Source organism: Pinus tabuliformis, chromosome 1_1, assembly GCF_031772625.1.
Source record: "Pinus tabuliformis cultivar Carrire ecotype Pingquan chromosome 1_1, CPIR1, whole genome shotgun sequence".
Taxonomy (NCBI): Eukaryota; Viridiplantae; Streptophyta; class Pinopsida; order Pinales; family Pinaceae; genus Pinus; species Pinus tabuliformis.
Window position 1 is genome coordinate 625,350,562 of NC_142297.1, and position 15,180 is coordinate 625,365,741.

At 37.2% G+C, this 15,180-nt stretch overlaps 1 protein-coding gene across 2 annotated transcripts in view; it reads right to left on the bottom strand.

The window, feature by feature from the left end:
• LOC149214867 (ribosome biogenesis protein) overlaps nt 1-15,180 on the bottom strand; it is a 182,277-nt gene that overhangs the window by 392 nt on the left and 166,705 nt on the right. For both annotated transcript variants that reach the window (XM_089392432.1, XM_089392431.1), the window contains exons 7-8: nt 405-556; nt 56-280 (exon numbers count right to left, since the gene is read on the bottom strand). In XM_089392432.1, coding sequence (XP_089248558.1) covers nt 58-280; nt 405-556 — 375 coding nt within the window. In that variant the 3' untranslated portion in view covers nt 56-57. The remainder of the gene's footprint in view (nt 1-55; nt 281-404; nt 557-15,180) is intronic.

The window sequence follows — 15,180 nt, forward strand, 5'->3', positions numbered from 1 at the left end:
CATGTATTACAATAGATCCGTTGCCTGTATAAATGAAAATGAAAATGTCACGTACTGCTATAGTTCCATTGCATGTACTCTACTGGATGGAGATGCCTTTGACTTCTTTTTCTTCTTTGACCCTTTAGAGGAATTTTCCTTGTTACCATATTTAGGCTTGGACTCCGTGTTTATCTGTGGACCAAGAGTGTTTTCAAGGTGTTGTTGAACAGCAGAGAAAGGATTTGAAACAAATACAGGATGAGTCAGCACAGCAGCCAACTGTTTTGTTTCCTTTGCTCTGTTCACAATTAGGTCACAGCAAAGTCAATGGTTAGTCTACACAGCATAAATATGGTGAAGTTTGTTAACCATTTAATCCAAGGCTCAAGCAAAGTAGATAACTTCTATGGAATCCAACTTACACAATATTTTGACGAGATTTGCAGTTCACCTTGGCATTTTCATACATTTGGGGAACAGAATTTTTTTTGCTAAACACTGGAAGGGATTCAGCAAGTGATGACAAGTCCTTCAAGGTTTTACCTGATATATTTGTCTTTCTCCGTTGCTTCTTCTGCACAAAGAAGGAAAATTAAACATCATTGTCTTCTTTCTTTTTGAAAAGACTAATAGTAATAATCTAGAGGTATTAGAAGCTTGCATGTGTAAAAACACATTTGAGTGACTAAGAACAGTCAAAAAACCAAATTTTCATGTTAGTTAATTGAACAGTCCATGCCAAAATATTCATTAACAAAGCATTCATAATGCTTTTCAAACAAGCCATTCCCTCCAACAGACAACAGAAATACTATATCAGAAAGATGACAGTATCTCCAAACACCAAACGTGAAATTTTTGGCAGTGTAGAAAGCAGTGTTGTGAAAATCACAATCGGGATTAAATCGGTGAGGGGAAAAAATTGGAAAAAATCGTAAAAATTGGGAAAAAAATCGGAAAATACAAAAATATTCATTTTTTTCAGTTTTTTTAATATCTAAAGCATCTACAACATAAAACAAATAAATTGACACATAAATATGATAAAAGAACTAATATATAAGATGTTTAATATCATTTCTAGTGCTACACCACACATAACAGTGAATCATGTCCTGAATAGTAAGTCCTGACTCCTGAGTCCCAACTCAGCCTCAAAATATCAACAAAAAATATAATAATGTATCTCTTTTCATGAGCCATAATGTCATATACAATGAAATGAACCAAATAACTAATACTATTGATTTCCTCTGCCCCTTTTGCGAGAAAATGCAATGGCTTTCCCTTTCCCTCTAGATGTAGATGCCGGTGGAGTTGGTAGTGGACTCTGTTGTGCTCTAGAAGCTAAAGAACTAGGGGGTAGACCACGTCCTCTACTACTGGCAGGGATAGCCTGGGTAGGTGGTGTCACCTCCTCCTCCTATTGCTCCTCCTCCTCCGCCCCCTCTACACCTTCCACTACCTCCTGCTCTAACCACTCATCGGCAAACTCCATGAGAGGCCTCTCGGCCTCAACCCTCCATGCAGCAGTGGTGGCAATCCCATCCAATGAAATGGCCTCCATATCAAGTCCAAACACGAATTTCTCTTGCTTGGGATGCTAAAAATTTTCGTTTTTCTCCTCCTCTGCCCTAGTAGTCACCTTCCTCTCCTCCTCAACTCTCAAACAAGTTCGTTGTCTACTAAAAATGACCAATAAAAACCATGAATTCGCTTTTAAAATGCGTTGTCCAGAGGTTCACGATTTTTTCTTATCGAATCACGATTTTTTCCAAATAAAAAAACACCATAAAAATCGAGCGATTTTATCGGCAAGGTTAAAAAATCGCGATTTTTTGAAAACATCATAATTAAATCGCGATGTTCGCAACACTGGTAGAAAGTAATAAAATTGTCAGGGTAAGTCATTTTCTATCCACTGCATTGCTCCCAGAGGCCAGTCACAATGCAAGAACTTTGAGATTCATAGACAAACAGAAATTATCAAGCACTAAAATTCATTAACCACAATAAGGTAATAAGTTTTCTGGAAACATAAACCATGCCATTGATGTCCATTAACAATGTTCATTGTTGAGAAGTAATACCCTAAAAAAAGTTGTTAATGTTAGATAACAATGGTATGTTCTATGCTTTAACACAATTTACTTCAATGTTCTTTACCAGCCCAATGACGATTTCCAATTATTTTTCAGTAGCAATCACATTAACTTAAACACATTGACAATGAATGCAGACAAAACATAAAAACATGTGTAGAAGACAAGCCAAGACAAGAGGACACAAGATTTGGTGGATGCCAAGGAAAAACCCCAATGTGGGGAAAATCCTTTGATCAAATCTTCTTAGTATTCTTCAATAGTAAAACAGTCTTGTCAAAATCAGAAGTCAACAATAGTCAACTGCAGCCCTCACCAAAAAGTCAAGCTGGTCAAAGTAGCATCAAAATGTCCTCCAAGCAGCTCGGTCAACAACAGTCCAATTCGGCCTTCCAAGAGAGGCAAAGTCAACCCAAAACAATTTGGTCAAACCCAATCAAACACTACTATAATTTCTGCGGTCATATGTTGAAGTCAACCCTTGTCAAACTGTCCCAATCACCTTGATTTTTGTGCCAATAAATGTTGCCTCCAAAAATCAAAATTTTGTCCTCAAGATCGAAGTCAACGGAGGACAAATAAGCCCTGGTCAATGTTGGTCAACGCTGCTCTGTTTTCCTTAAATACGACCTGTTCTGCCCCAGAAGAATTCGGCCTATTGCCACACATGCCAAGAAGAGAAGAGCTGCCTCCAAGCTATACAAACCAATCAAGAGAGGAGAGAGAGAGAGAGATGTGTGATGTGATGAGTGATGAGTGATTTCCAAATGAGGAGAGAGGTCACACCTATTTATACAAGTCATGGAGGGTGAGGAGACACATCTATTGAGCTTCATGAGCCTACATTTGACTAAGACCGACCTTGACAATTTGTGCATGAGAGGGAATCTAAGTTGCACGAAACGGGTACGAGTTTCCGAAATGGGCACAGGTACGAAATGTGACCCCCCCAAATTTTGGAAACGGGAAAACGCAATAGATATATATATATATATATATTAGGACATTTAAGAAATATGTGCAATCATAAAGCATATATGATACATTCTAATTTATTACATTATGATCAAATTGTCAATTGTCAATGCATAAACTGTAAGTTTCTAAATTTACATCACATTCACTCATGAATGATCACATAATGAAAATAGCAATATCCAAAATCAGCGACGAGAAATTTCTAATTTCTTGTCTCGTGCTTGATTGGGAGTCTCCTCCTACATAGTCAAATGACCTTAGTGCTCTTGATTAAATACAAGTTCCATACCCTAGTACCCTACGTGCTCTTGATTAAATACAAGTTCCATACCCTAGTACCCTACGTGCTCTTGATTATTTGGAGTCTCCCCTGCATAGAGGGCTTGATTCTCTTGATTAAATTCAAGTTCCATACCTTAGTACATGACAAAATCCAATGGAAACATTGCAATCCCCCCAATCCTGAAATCCTGAAAAAAAAGATAAGTCTACTGCATTTTGAATGAGATCTAAAATTCTACTTTCTCCATATGAAATCCAATGAGGGCGAAACCACTCTCAAACATCCTTAAAACAGTGCGAAACACGCATATGGATTTCCAATGAATGAATTGAATTGATGAGCAAAAATGAAGCTCAATAATAATACAGAGATATTTACAGTAATAGAAACATCAAGTTTCTATTAGGAAATAGAAACAATCAGTTTCATCTAAGAAACTGCTAAAAAGATAAAAATAGCAACAGCTAATAAGAATGAGCATTAAACACTAAATAGTATTATTCTAATACCCTCCCTTAATGCTCAATCTATTTACAACACCAATAGACCCTCTGAATTTTACAAACTTATCAGGACCAAGAGGTTTGGTGAAGATGTCTGTGGGTTGCTCTGTTGTGGGGATATATCGCAACTGAACGGATCCGTCTTCAACAAGCTGGCGAATGTAGTGGCAATGGGTTTCCACATGCTTTGTTCGTTCATGAAAGACTGGATTCTTGGCAAGTTTGAGCACTCCCTGATTATCACAAAACAAGGGAGTAGGACCTGTCTGGGAAACATGCATATCCGCAAGCATACGTCGAAGCCAAACTGCCTCACAGGATGCCTTAACTGCTCCCCGATACTCTGCTTCTGTTGAGGAGAGAGCCACTGCCTGCTGCTTCTTACTAGTCCAGGTGACAGCACCGGATCCTAGACTAAATACATACCCAGCTGTAGATTTACGGTCATCCACCGAACCGGCCCAGTCAGAATCTGTGTAACCACTGAGTATAGGATCGGAACTTCGAGTGTATAGGAGTCCATAATCAGAAGTGCCACGCACATATCGTAGCACACGCTTTGCTGTTATCCAGTGATCAGCCTTAGGGACTGACATGAAGCGGGAAATGTAGCTCACTGCAAAACTGATGTCAGGTCTAGTGGCAGTAAGGTAGATGAGGCTGCCCACTAATTGCCTAAATAAAGTTTCATCCACAAGGGGGGAGGATGACTGAGCTGAAAGTTTGAGCCCTGGTTCCATAGGAGTCGTGGCCGGTTTGCAATCTTGCATTCTGAACCTGTCCACAAGATTTTTGGCATACTTGGACATTTAAGAAATATGTGCAATCATAAAGCATATATGATCCATTCTAATTTATTACATTATGATAAAATTGTCAATTGTCAATGCATAAACTATAAGTCTCTAAACTTACATCACATTTACTCATGAATGATCACATAATGAAAATAGAAATATCCAAAATCAGCCACGAGAAATTTCCAATTTCTTGTCTCGTGCTTGATTGGGAGTCTCCTCCTACATACTCGAACGACCTTAGTGCTCCTGATTAAATACGAGTTTCATACCCTAGTACCCTACATGCTCTTGATTATTGGGAGTCTCCCCTGCATAGAGGGCTTGGTTCTCTTGATTAAATACAAGTTCCATACCCTAGTACATGATAAAATCCAATGGAAACATTGCAATCCCCCCAATCCTAAAATCCTGAAAAACAGATAAGTCTGTTGGATTTTGAGTGAGATCTAAAATTCTACTTTCTCCATATGAAATCCAATGAGGGCGAAACCGCTCTCAAACATACTGACTCATTTCATGGTAATGTTAAAAATTTAAGTGAAAGGATGAAAATGAAAAATAAAGGAGAATATCACTTTTACTTTAAGAATTTAACATTACCATGAACTGCATATGCCTCAAACTTCCTGATGAACTGCATCTCAACACTAAGGCAAAAGTTCACTTCTATAACTTTAGACAGGCATCTGGAAGCAACTAGAAGTCACTAGGATAACCTAAAAATAAATTAGAAAGCAAATTTAAAAAAAAAAAAATTAAAAAACACAAGTAAAACACTGAAATGTGAGTCGTACGGCCCTGAAACGCGTTTCAGGCCATACTGGCCACGTTTCAGTTTCATGAAACGTGGCAGTACGGCCTGAAACGTGTTTCAGGGCCATACCACACGCGTTTCAACATTCCGTACTCATTTCCGTACGGAAACGCCCCCTTGCCCTACGTTTCATGCAACTTAGTCATTAAGGGAAGGTGAGCCATCTATTACAAGGTACACTACCATTTCTATAGTCAAGTGTTTTCATTTAATGTTAACAGCTTCTAAAATGAATCACAAGTTGAACTAGATGATTGATCATTTTTATTATATCGGTGTTCCCAAGCTTCACCTGGGAGTTATTCCCTTGCCCCTATAGTCCATTGTAACCTTCCCTGAGGCCTTTTCTCCCCATTGTTCACGAAGGATACAAATAGGAGGTATTGATTTATATACCGTGCCCAAGGTGATCTACACTTATCGCTTTCTGACAAAACCTTGTATCCACCTCCATTCTTTGGGTTGATTGTCATTTGTCACTAGTACTAGAGCCCTTTTATTGTCATCTTTGATTAAGGGCCCGAAAACTTTGCCCTTACCAGGTTGAAGCAGCTAAAAAGAAGATAAAAGCATATAAATCGACAAATGAAAGAACCTAAGATGCAAATGATGGTTGGGACAAGTAAAGGTAACCTAACCTAAACTCTACCCCCCTCATTATCCATCAACCAATTCCTAGCATATCATGCACCATCTAAATACAACTTATGAATGTCCTAACCTTGATGAGCACATGACCATTTCTATAGTCATGTGCTTTCATTTAATGTTAAGGGCATTCTAATATGAATCTCAAGTAGAGTTGGATGATTAACCACTCTTGATTATATCCTTGTTCCTAGGCTTCACTTTGGAGCTATTCCCTTGCCCCTAGTCCATTCTCATATTGTCATTTGTCACCAATACTAGAGGAGCCAATTTAGAATCAGGCCTAGTTGCCCATTGAAAGTGTGGCCTTTAGAGTTTCACCTCAAGTCAAAGAGATTGAATAGGATGGTGAACAAAGACTACTCTAGGTCAGGAGTATCGACCAAGATTATAGGTCAGTGGTACCAACCAGAGTTATGATGACTAGTTGATGCTAAATATTATGCCATGTGTCAGAAGTACCGACCGAGATTATGGGTCAGTGGTACCAACCATAGTTATGATGACTAGTTGATGCTAAATATTATGCCATGTGTTAGGAGTACCGACCGGGATTATGGGTCAGCGGTAATGACCAATTGTGGAAACTAGTTGATGTTGATGCCAGAGACGCTGACTAGATGATGTTGATGATTTACCTTATGTCAGAGATGTTGACAAGGTTGATGATGGTTTGTTATAACCTTTTCATAAAGAAAATTTTCAACTTGAGAACATCTAAGATAGTGATTATGAATACCTCCTAGTTAAGAGAGAGTGTTGAATTTTGTAGCCATGGTTGGTCTTCATAATATATATTTTAGCGCTTGATGTATTTTATTGATCATTGTAAAGCATGTTCTTCATGCTAGAGTCAAAGGAAAAATATATTTTTGAGTCATGTCCTTATGGACTTTTAAAAGAGAAAAACTTGAATTTTTGGCTCCAAAAATAGTCAAGTCGGCCTCCCTCCAAGTCAAGTTAGCCCAAGCACAAGACACGCCCATTCAACCCCATAGATCACTATATAAAGGCAGTTCGACCTCCTCCACAAGGCATGAATTTGATCTCTCTCAAGCAAGAATCTTTTGGGCATCCAAGCGAAGGACAAGGAGGGAAATGGGGACGAAAAGGGCATATTCATCTCTTTCTCTCTCTATCTAACTCGCACGTGTGCCTCTCTTTCTCTCTCTATCTATCTCGCACGTGTGGAGAATCTCTCTCTCTCCAGTTCACATATTTTCTGGGCAATTGCAGTTGCAGGGCCGAAATTTTCTGGGCAGTTGCAAGGCTGAAATTATGGGCTTCTGGACAGTTTCTGGCAGGCTGAAATTCATCCTAGGATAGAATAGAAGGACGAGTTGTTGGGTTAGATTGGAGGCTTGACTTGGAGGGTGTTGACCAGGTTTGACCATAGATTTGTTGAAGGTCAGTTTGATCTAGTTGTTGACTAGAGATCTAGGTGTGCCTCTTGTTGAAAAGAAGAATTTCTCTATCGAAAAGGTTGTTGGGTTTTTCCCCTTAATGGGTTTTCTCAAGGTGTAAGTCTTGTGTTCTCTTTGTGCATTGTGATCTCTATTGTTATACTATTTTATATGGTGAGATTTCTTAAGTATAATTGCTTAATGATATACTGGAAAAATTAGAAGATGATAAACATCATTAGAAGTAATTATCTATTTTTAGAAATATTGTGCTTGTATCTATTGCACTTGAAAAATCAACAGCTATTTCCAAATGAAACATTGATTTGAAGCCAATCGTAGGGTTTAGTACACAAACCCTACAGCTCTTTTTGCCTGTTAGGATTTACAAACCCTAGATATCCAAATGCATAAAAAACTTAGAATTTTTCATGCCCAAGACTTTCAATCAGTCTTCCAAACCCTGGTTCTTTAAAGATCCATTTACACCTTTTACAAGTTCAACAGATATGGTCATCTTCCAAAATTCCTACAATCCCCATGCTTTAGCAAACAGTCAAGAATATTCCAAACAAGATTAGGGCTCCGCCAGCATACTTGGTTATTGTTCATATTCTCAACATTGATTCTTATTCTTTCAACCCAAGTAGCTCATTAGCGATAATAATGAGGTTTTGCAAAATGACTCACTTTTCTTAATATGACTTCATTCATCTTGAAGTGGAGCTCGACCTCTTCTTTATAAGTTTCAAACATTGTTCAATAGCCCTTGTAGTAGCAAGAAGTGCAATGTTTTTATCATCAATAGCAAATTATATTTCCATCAACAAGATCATATAATCCTTGATTCTTCCAAATCAAGTATCTCGAATTTCCTTTGAGCATGATTCAAACTAGTAAATGTATCCATGGTGCATTTTGTTTTAAATAAGTGACTTCAAGGAACCTTTTTCAGATTTGGTAATCAATGACTTCTTGCAAATGATTTCCTTAACTTCCTTTGGTTCAAAAAGGAACTTCAAAGGTCAGTCACCTTAAGAACTTTGTGATATACATAATGCAAGACTTCTTCAGCAGAGGTGACATATTCTTAGGGAATATTTATTTCCTAGGTCTATACAAAACTTTAATTAAGTTTGACTTCAAGATGCCAAACATTTCTGGCATAATTGCATTTGGTTCATCCCTTTTATTCTGCCAATTAAGCTTATCAATCTTGAACCATATGTGAAGAAATCATTACATCTCAGGTAGATGTTCAATTTCTAGCAAAGACCTTTCTTTTACACATCCTTTAGGTCTCTTTAGGGTTTGTTGATTGCTAAGGTGCACTGAAAAAGATATGGGAACAGAGACGGATACAGGGTTTGAAATGGATACGACAAATTTTCAAAAAATCTGGATATGATACGGCAAGAAACAACACACACACACACATATAACAAAATAAGAATTTCATATTACCATTCATCTTTTAGAATCTAGATTCTATATCTAAAAATACATAAACAATTATCATCTATCATCATCATCAATTCAGCATAAACATTGTCATCATCATTAATGACTATTATAACATTCATGGTTCAACATATCATCAAGTTGCTATTTCAAATTTCAATTATCAACATGACAAGTTACAACATCATCACCAAAATTAATAATGCACACTACATAGTACAAAGTACAAAATGAACTATGACTGGCAATCTACTATCATTATTCATAATTCATATGGTTGTTCAAAAGTTTAAAAGTTAAAACACCATCATAAATTACATTTACATATCATCAAATATGTCTTCATTCCTGTCACTAAGAAGTTCCACATCCTCTCCAAAAATGGGAGCATTGCTGCCATGTCCACTTGAAGATCCACCTATTGGTGACTACACATCAAACAAAGTCATATGAGACCTGGCATTCAAAGTCATATCCAAGTCAAGCAACTTTGGTTCTACATCCCATAATTTGGCAGCCCTAAATTTGTATTCGTCTCTCTTGTGTGACAGAAAGCAAAGGTTTGAATGAACATACACTAGTTCCTCAGCCTTCTTAGAGCCCAATCTGTTTCGCTTCACTGAATGGATGAAGCCATATGTACTCCAATTCCTTTCTGTTGAAGAGGAACTAGCAACCTGTGACAAGATCCTGATGGCCAATTTTTGGATATGTGGAAGTTCCCCACCATAGTAGTTCCACCAATCAATTGGACTCATTGCCCTCGTGTCCAACATACAATCAATATCAAAACCCCAACCCTCTAATCCCACAAAATAAGCAAACTTTGCACGAATCCGAAGCCCAATTTCAGGATCTACAAAAAGCTTTCTAAAAGCCTTTTTAAATCCTTGTGAGACTTTTGGGTCTTTATTTGGTGCGGTTTTTTATGAATCACTTAGCAACTCTGTAGCATAATATTTTGGATTCACTACATAGGCCAAAAGGTGCAATGGGGTGGTCATCTTGTTCCACCTTTTGGTCAATATATCTTTTACTTCTCTGTAAAATAATTCATCTAGGTCATTCTCCTTGGCATTTATAACCACCCTTATCTTCTCTATCATGGAATCAATGCCCTCATACACCTCTAGTAAATGCTAAGAGGTACTCCACCCTATCCCACCATTCATCATCAACAACCAACTTTTTCATTGCTTGTGCTCTATCAGATTGGGATTGCCTCCATTGATTCCAAAAAGAATTGCATACCATTGATTGTAATGCATCTTTCACCTGCATAAGCCTTGTTAAGGCTATGGTGTGAGAAGCAAAACGAGTCTCGGTAACCTGCAGGTCCCAAATTGCCAATGTTTCAATAAGTTAAAAATCATAATTTGATTGAATAACTATTATTATTCACGAATCATGACTTTTGAGAATCCAATTTACACATTTGAATTTAGAGTCATAGAAATTAGAATTAATGAAATAAACTTTAAAGTTTAGGTAGCTTAAGGAGCTCCAACTTCGCAAATTCCCTGTAGATGCCTTGGGACATGTGGTGGTTTGTGATGAAGGCTTGAATTTATTTTGCCTCTTCAAAAATAAATCGAATCCACTCAATTTGCTTCCCCATCTTGGTCAACATGAGGTTCAATGAATGTACAACACAAGGGATCCAAAAGATGTGCTGATATTTGCCTTCAATAATTAAGCATGTTGCTCTACACATCATTGCATTGTCAGTTATTCCCTAGACAACATTTTTTGGCCCCACCAATTCAATTGCTTCAATCAAGATGTCAGCGACGAATTCAAAATCTTTCATCTGCCCCTCACAATCCACTGCCTTCAAAAACATTGCCCCCTTTGGGCTTTGAGCAATCACACTAATCAAAGGCCTATTCCTTTGATCTTTCCATCCATCAGAAATGATGGGCACCCCTGAAATGCGCCATGAATTACAAATGGGGTTTAATTTAGCCTCCAAATCTAACTTTTCAGCACTCAACATTGTGGTGCAGACCTTCTCATATCCAAGGCTCTTGAACCCTTTTGGGGCTTCATTCACTGCTTTTATCATCTTTGCCCAGTAAGGAGATCGCACAAGGTTAAAGGGAAGGCCATTTGCATAAATGCATTGACCTATAACTGCATTTGTCATCTCTCGAGCATCATTATTAAAACTCCTTTCAAGCGGTCCCAAATTAGACCACTTTGAACCAACAATTCCATGAGAATGAAGTGGAGGCTTTGATGAAGATGCTCCCAACCTTGTTGGGTGTTTTAATTGAGAGGCAAGATTTGCCTCATTTGCTTTAGCATCTGCCTCGTCTTGTTCTTTCTGATATTTTGCAAGTTTTGCCTTGCTTAAACCATTTCCATCTGTCCCATTCTCTTTAGGTGGGCCACTGCATATTCGAACCCCATTGCCTTTTAACCCAAGTAAATGTGTTTTAACCCATCTGTCTCATCATTTATATTCCTTTTTACACTCACCACAAACCCATGCCAATGATCCCCTCCCCGGATCTTCCCAACAATAGTTAAATATGTCCAAAGTGGTGACTTTGGATCAACTTTAGGGTCAAATTCCATTTCATGTTCCACTTCCTCTGCTTCACAAATGGTCGAACTTGAAGTTGCCATGATGACGATGTAAATGAGACTGCAAAATAAAATTTACAAATATGTATTTCAAAACAAGTTACAAGCCTTCAGTTCGTTTCAAAACCACTGTTAAATTTTAATGCTCTTACTTCTACTTCCTTGTGTAGAGCTTGCAGTGTTCCTCATAGAGAGGAGGGATGTATTGTTTTTTGAGCATGTAGCAGTGAGCACATACATTTTACTACCCAACAGAGAAAGAGAGCCAGCATGAAGTTGTCCATAAAATAGCATAAAATAGTTTAGAACCAAAATGTCATGAAAAATGTTGTCTAGCAGAGGGTTTAGCATTCAAAATGACTATAAGAAGGTGCAAGACACATTACTTGACAATAACAACTAGAAATTTGTTTCTATGGACTTATACTTATCATCATGCCAAAATGAGCCTTGAACAGTTGAACTTAATCATCCATTATTATAGGTATTTCCATGCATTGCCACAACTAGTTCATCTGTATTAGGTTTCACCACAACATCTTCATGAGGCTCTAATGAATAAAGATCTAAATTACCAGGATTCGGAGCCGGATCCACTAGTTTTTTGAAAATCCAAGATCTGGATACGGCAAGGATACGTCAAGTATAAAGTATATATAATAATATTTTTTTAATTTAATAAAAACAAAACAAGAAACACTTTAGAGTTCAAGAATCAAATACTCCCTGAAACCATCAAACACTTTTAGAACTGAAACCATTAAATATATTATAAATATGAAGACTGAAACACTGAAATGATGCATACTCCCTCAATAAAATTATGTATTGTTTAATTATTACATGTTTTAAAAATTTGGTTAGAATTAGATAAAATATTTTTTTGGTTAGAGGTATATTTCGGTTTAAAATGCTTTTCTAAATGTCTAAATAAGTTCAATCCCATAAAATGTATGAAACACTAGTGACAAATCAAATTAACAATTCCAACAGAATTTTATCAAAATTTAAATAAATTTAAACAAAAAAATCATCAAAATATATTGAAAAAAATAAAACAATTAGACAATGAGACTACTACATAAAATTAAAACTGAGTAATTTAAATAAAAATTAAAAATCTCCAAATAAAACCCACATTTAACTATTTTCTAAGTAATCCATAAAGTAAGATATATCTACTAAAATATTTCAATTTTTGGGTATTTATCCCAAAAAAAAGAAAAATAGTTAATTTGATATATGTGTAAAAAGAATATCTTATAAACATAATATATATTTTCATTGTAATCAAATATTTATAATTACTGTATTTTATATATAAACATAATGCTGTAATAATATTGTAATTTTATTTTTATCGTATTGACTATTGAAATAAAAATTGTCTTATTGCCTATTGGTTTACACCACATGTTAAGCTAACGGATTTGATTTTCCTTATATTTTGGGCAAGTCTTCGTGCATTCCAACAAAAGTTCACTGTTATATTATTTTTTTGAAAATTTGGTTTAAAATTGAAAACAATGCCATAGCAACCCGTCAAAATTCGTATCAATGGAATAAAATTATAGCTTAAAAAAATCGATTAAATCAAAATTAAAATGGCTCATGAGAGGACCCGTAATTGTTTCTGCCGGCATGACGTATGGACCCATAGCTGTTTCTGCCGGCATCTCGAATGATCAAGAGCACTGGGTTTTTTTGTGCAACAAGAAAACATGTCCAGCTACCATACAGCTGCTACAGAATTTCGATTTAACTCCAAACACCTGTTTCAGGGCCCATAATTGTTTCTGCCGGCATGACGTATGCACCCGTAGTTGTTTCCGCCGGCATGACGAATGATCGAGAAAGCATAGAGCACTGGATTTTTTCGTGCAACAAGAAAACATGTCTGGCTACCATACAGCCGCTACAGAATTTCGATTTAACTCCAAACATCCATTTCAGGGCTTGTGATCCGTTTCAGTTGACAGGGATTCGTTTCCTAATTTCACTGATCCGCCTGCATGCTGTATTTTCTGCGTATTTAGGTGGATCCGGATCCGGATCTGGATCGGATCCGCAGATCCAGGGATCTTGGCCCTCCCCCTGCTGGATCCAGTAACTTAGATAAAGATGTCAAGAAGACAGCAAGGATAGATGGCATTTCCATGCCAACACTTCAAAGCAGCTACAACTACAACAGATCTGACTCTTTACAAATCTATGAGGAAGTCTTTAGGAAACTAAATACTCAGCCGCACTCTTAATAACATAACCCCAAAGCTGTCAACCAACAAGGAGATCAAGAGGTAATCGATAAACAGAAGAATATCACTCTCGTCAATGTTTCAACTTTCTTTGAAAACATAATAAATACACCAGCGCAGGGACAAAGAAAATAAGTTCTTTAAGATAATATCAGTCCCTATACAAACTAGGTTCATGAAAGGAATATACATTCTGGTCTATCTCATGACTAATGTAACGAATGGATTACAAAAGTTAAGCAGATGCTAGTGACAAATTCCCACATGCACTTTCTACAAGAATTGTGTCACCTTACACGCAACAACTCAATAATTCGCATATATCCAACAATCAAAATTTAGAAAGCATCTTCATAGTTTTAGGAGTCACATCTAGCCCTGCTAACCTACCAGGAAAAAGAATGAATTGAAGGCTTTTTTGAGAACCATTTGAGAACCATTTGAGAACCTTTGCAAGCTTACGATGATAACATGGCCTACTCACACTATTAGGCTCTACTCTCGGGATCGGCTCGGGCTCCCACATTGACACAATCGACTTGTGGGCTGAGGGCTCCAAGTCCACACTAACAGTTGCTTGTGGGTTGAGGGCTCCAATTCCACATTAACAGTCGCTCATGGGTTGAGGGATCCACACTCGTGACTCAAGTCTCACAGTCGGGCTCGCGCACTGAGGGTTCCACACTCACACTGCACAATCGCTCACGGACTTACTCCACAATCACAATCAGCTCGCGGGCTCAAGGAAAATGACAAAAAGACGTCAGCTCAGTAAAGGTTATCATCGATCAATTAACCTAAAAGTTCATCACCTCATAAAAAAACACAGTGAAAATCAAATTGGAAAATCGTTCCCGGTGGCCAGAATCATGAAACGTTTTTATTTTTGGCAGATCCATTTTGAAAAATCAAAATACATTTTGTTTTGCCCAGATCCGTTTCCATAAATTCTGAAACGTGTTAAAATTTAGAGGAACTGAATGATTTTTACAAAAGAAGTTTTTGAATTCTAACCGTGTCATTTCCAAAATTCTGAAATGCTACAGATACAGATCAAATGTCGTTTTTTAGGCGTTTCATACCAGTGTCAGATCCAAAACGACGAACAGCGTTTCGGGGAGGTTAGACCTGTGTTTCCAGTAACATAGGCTGATTGTAAAGATTCTTATTGTAGTCATACAGACCATAAGAGATGAATACTTTCTAGGGATCATGTCTCTAGAATTTCAATATCTTTACAGAGATATTCACTCTATTGATCAAACAAGGTTCTTTATAGAAAATACTCTGAACCTGTTTCTATTCGAGATTTTAAGAGAGGCTCTTTGATTTGAGTAGCGGAACAATACTTTGAGACAGTCT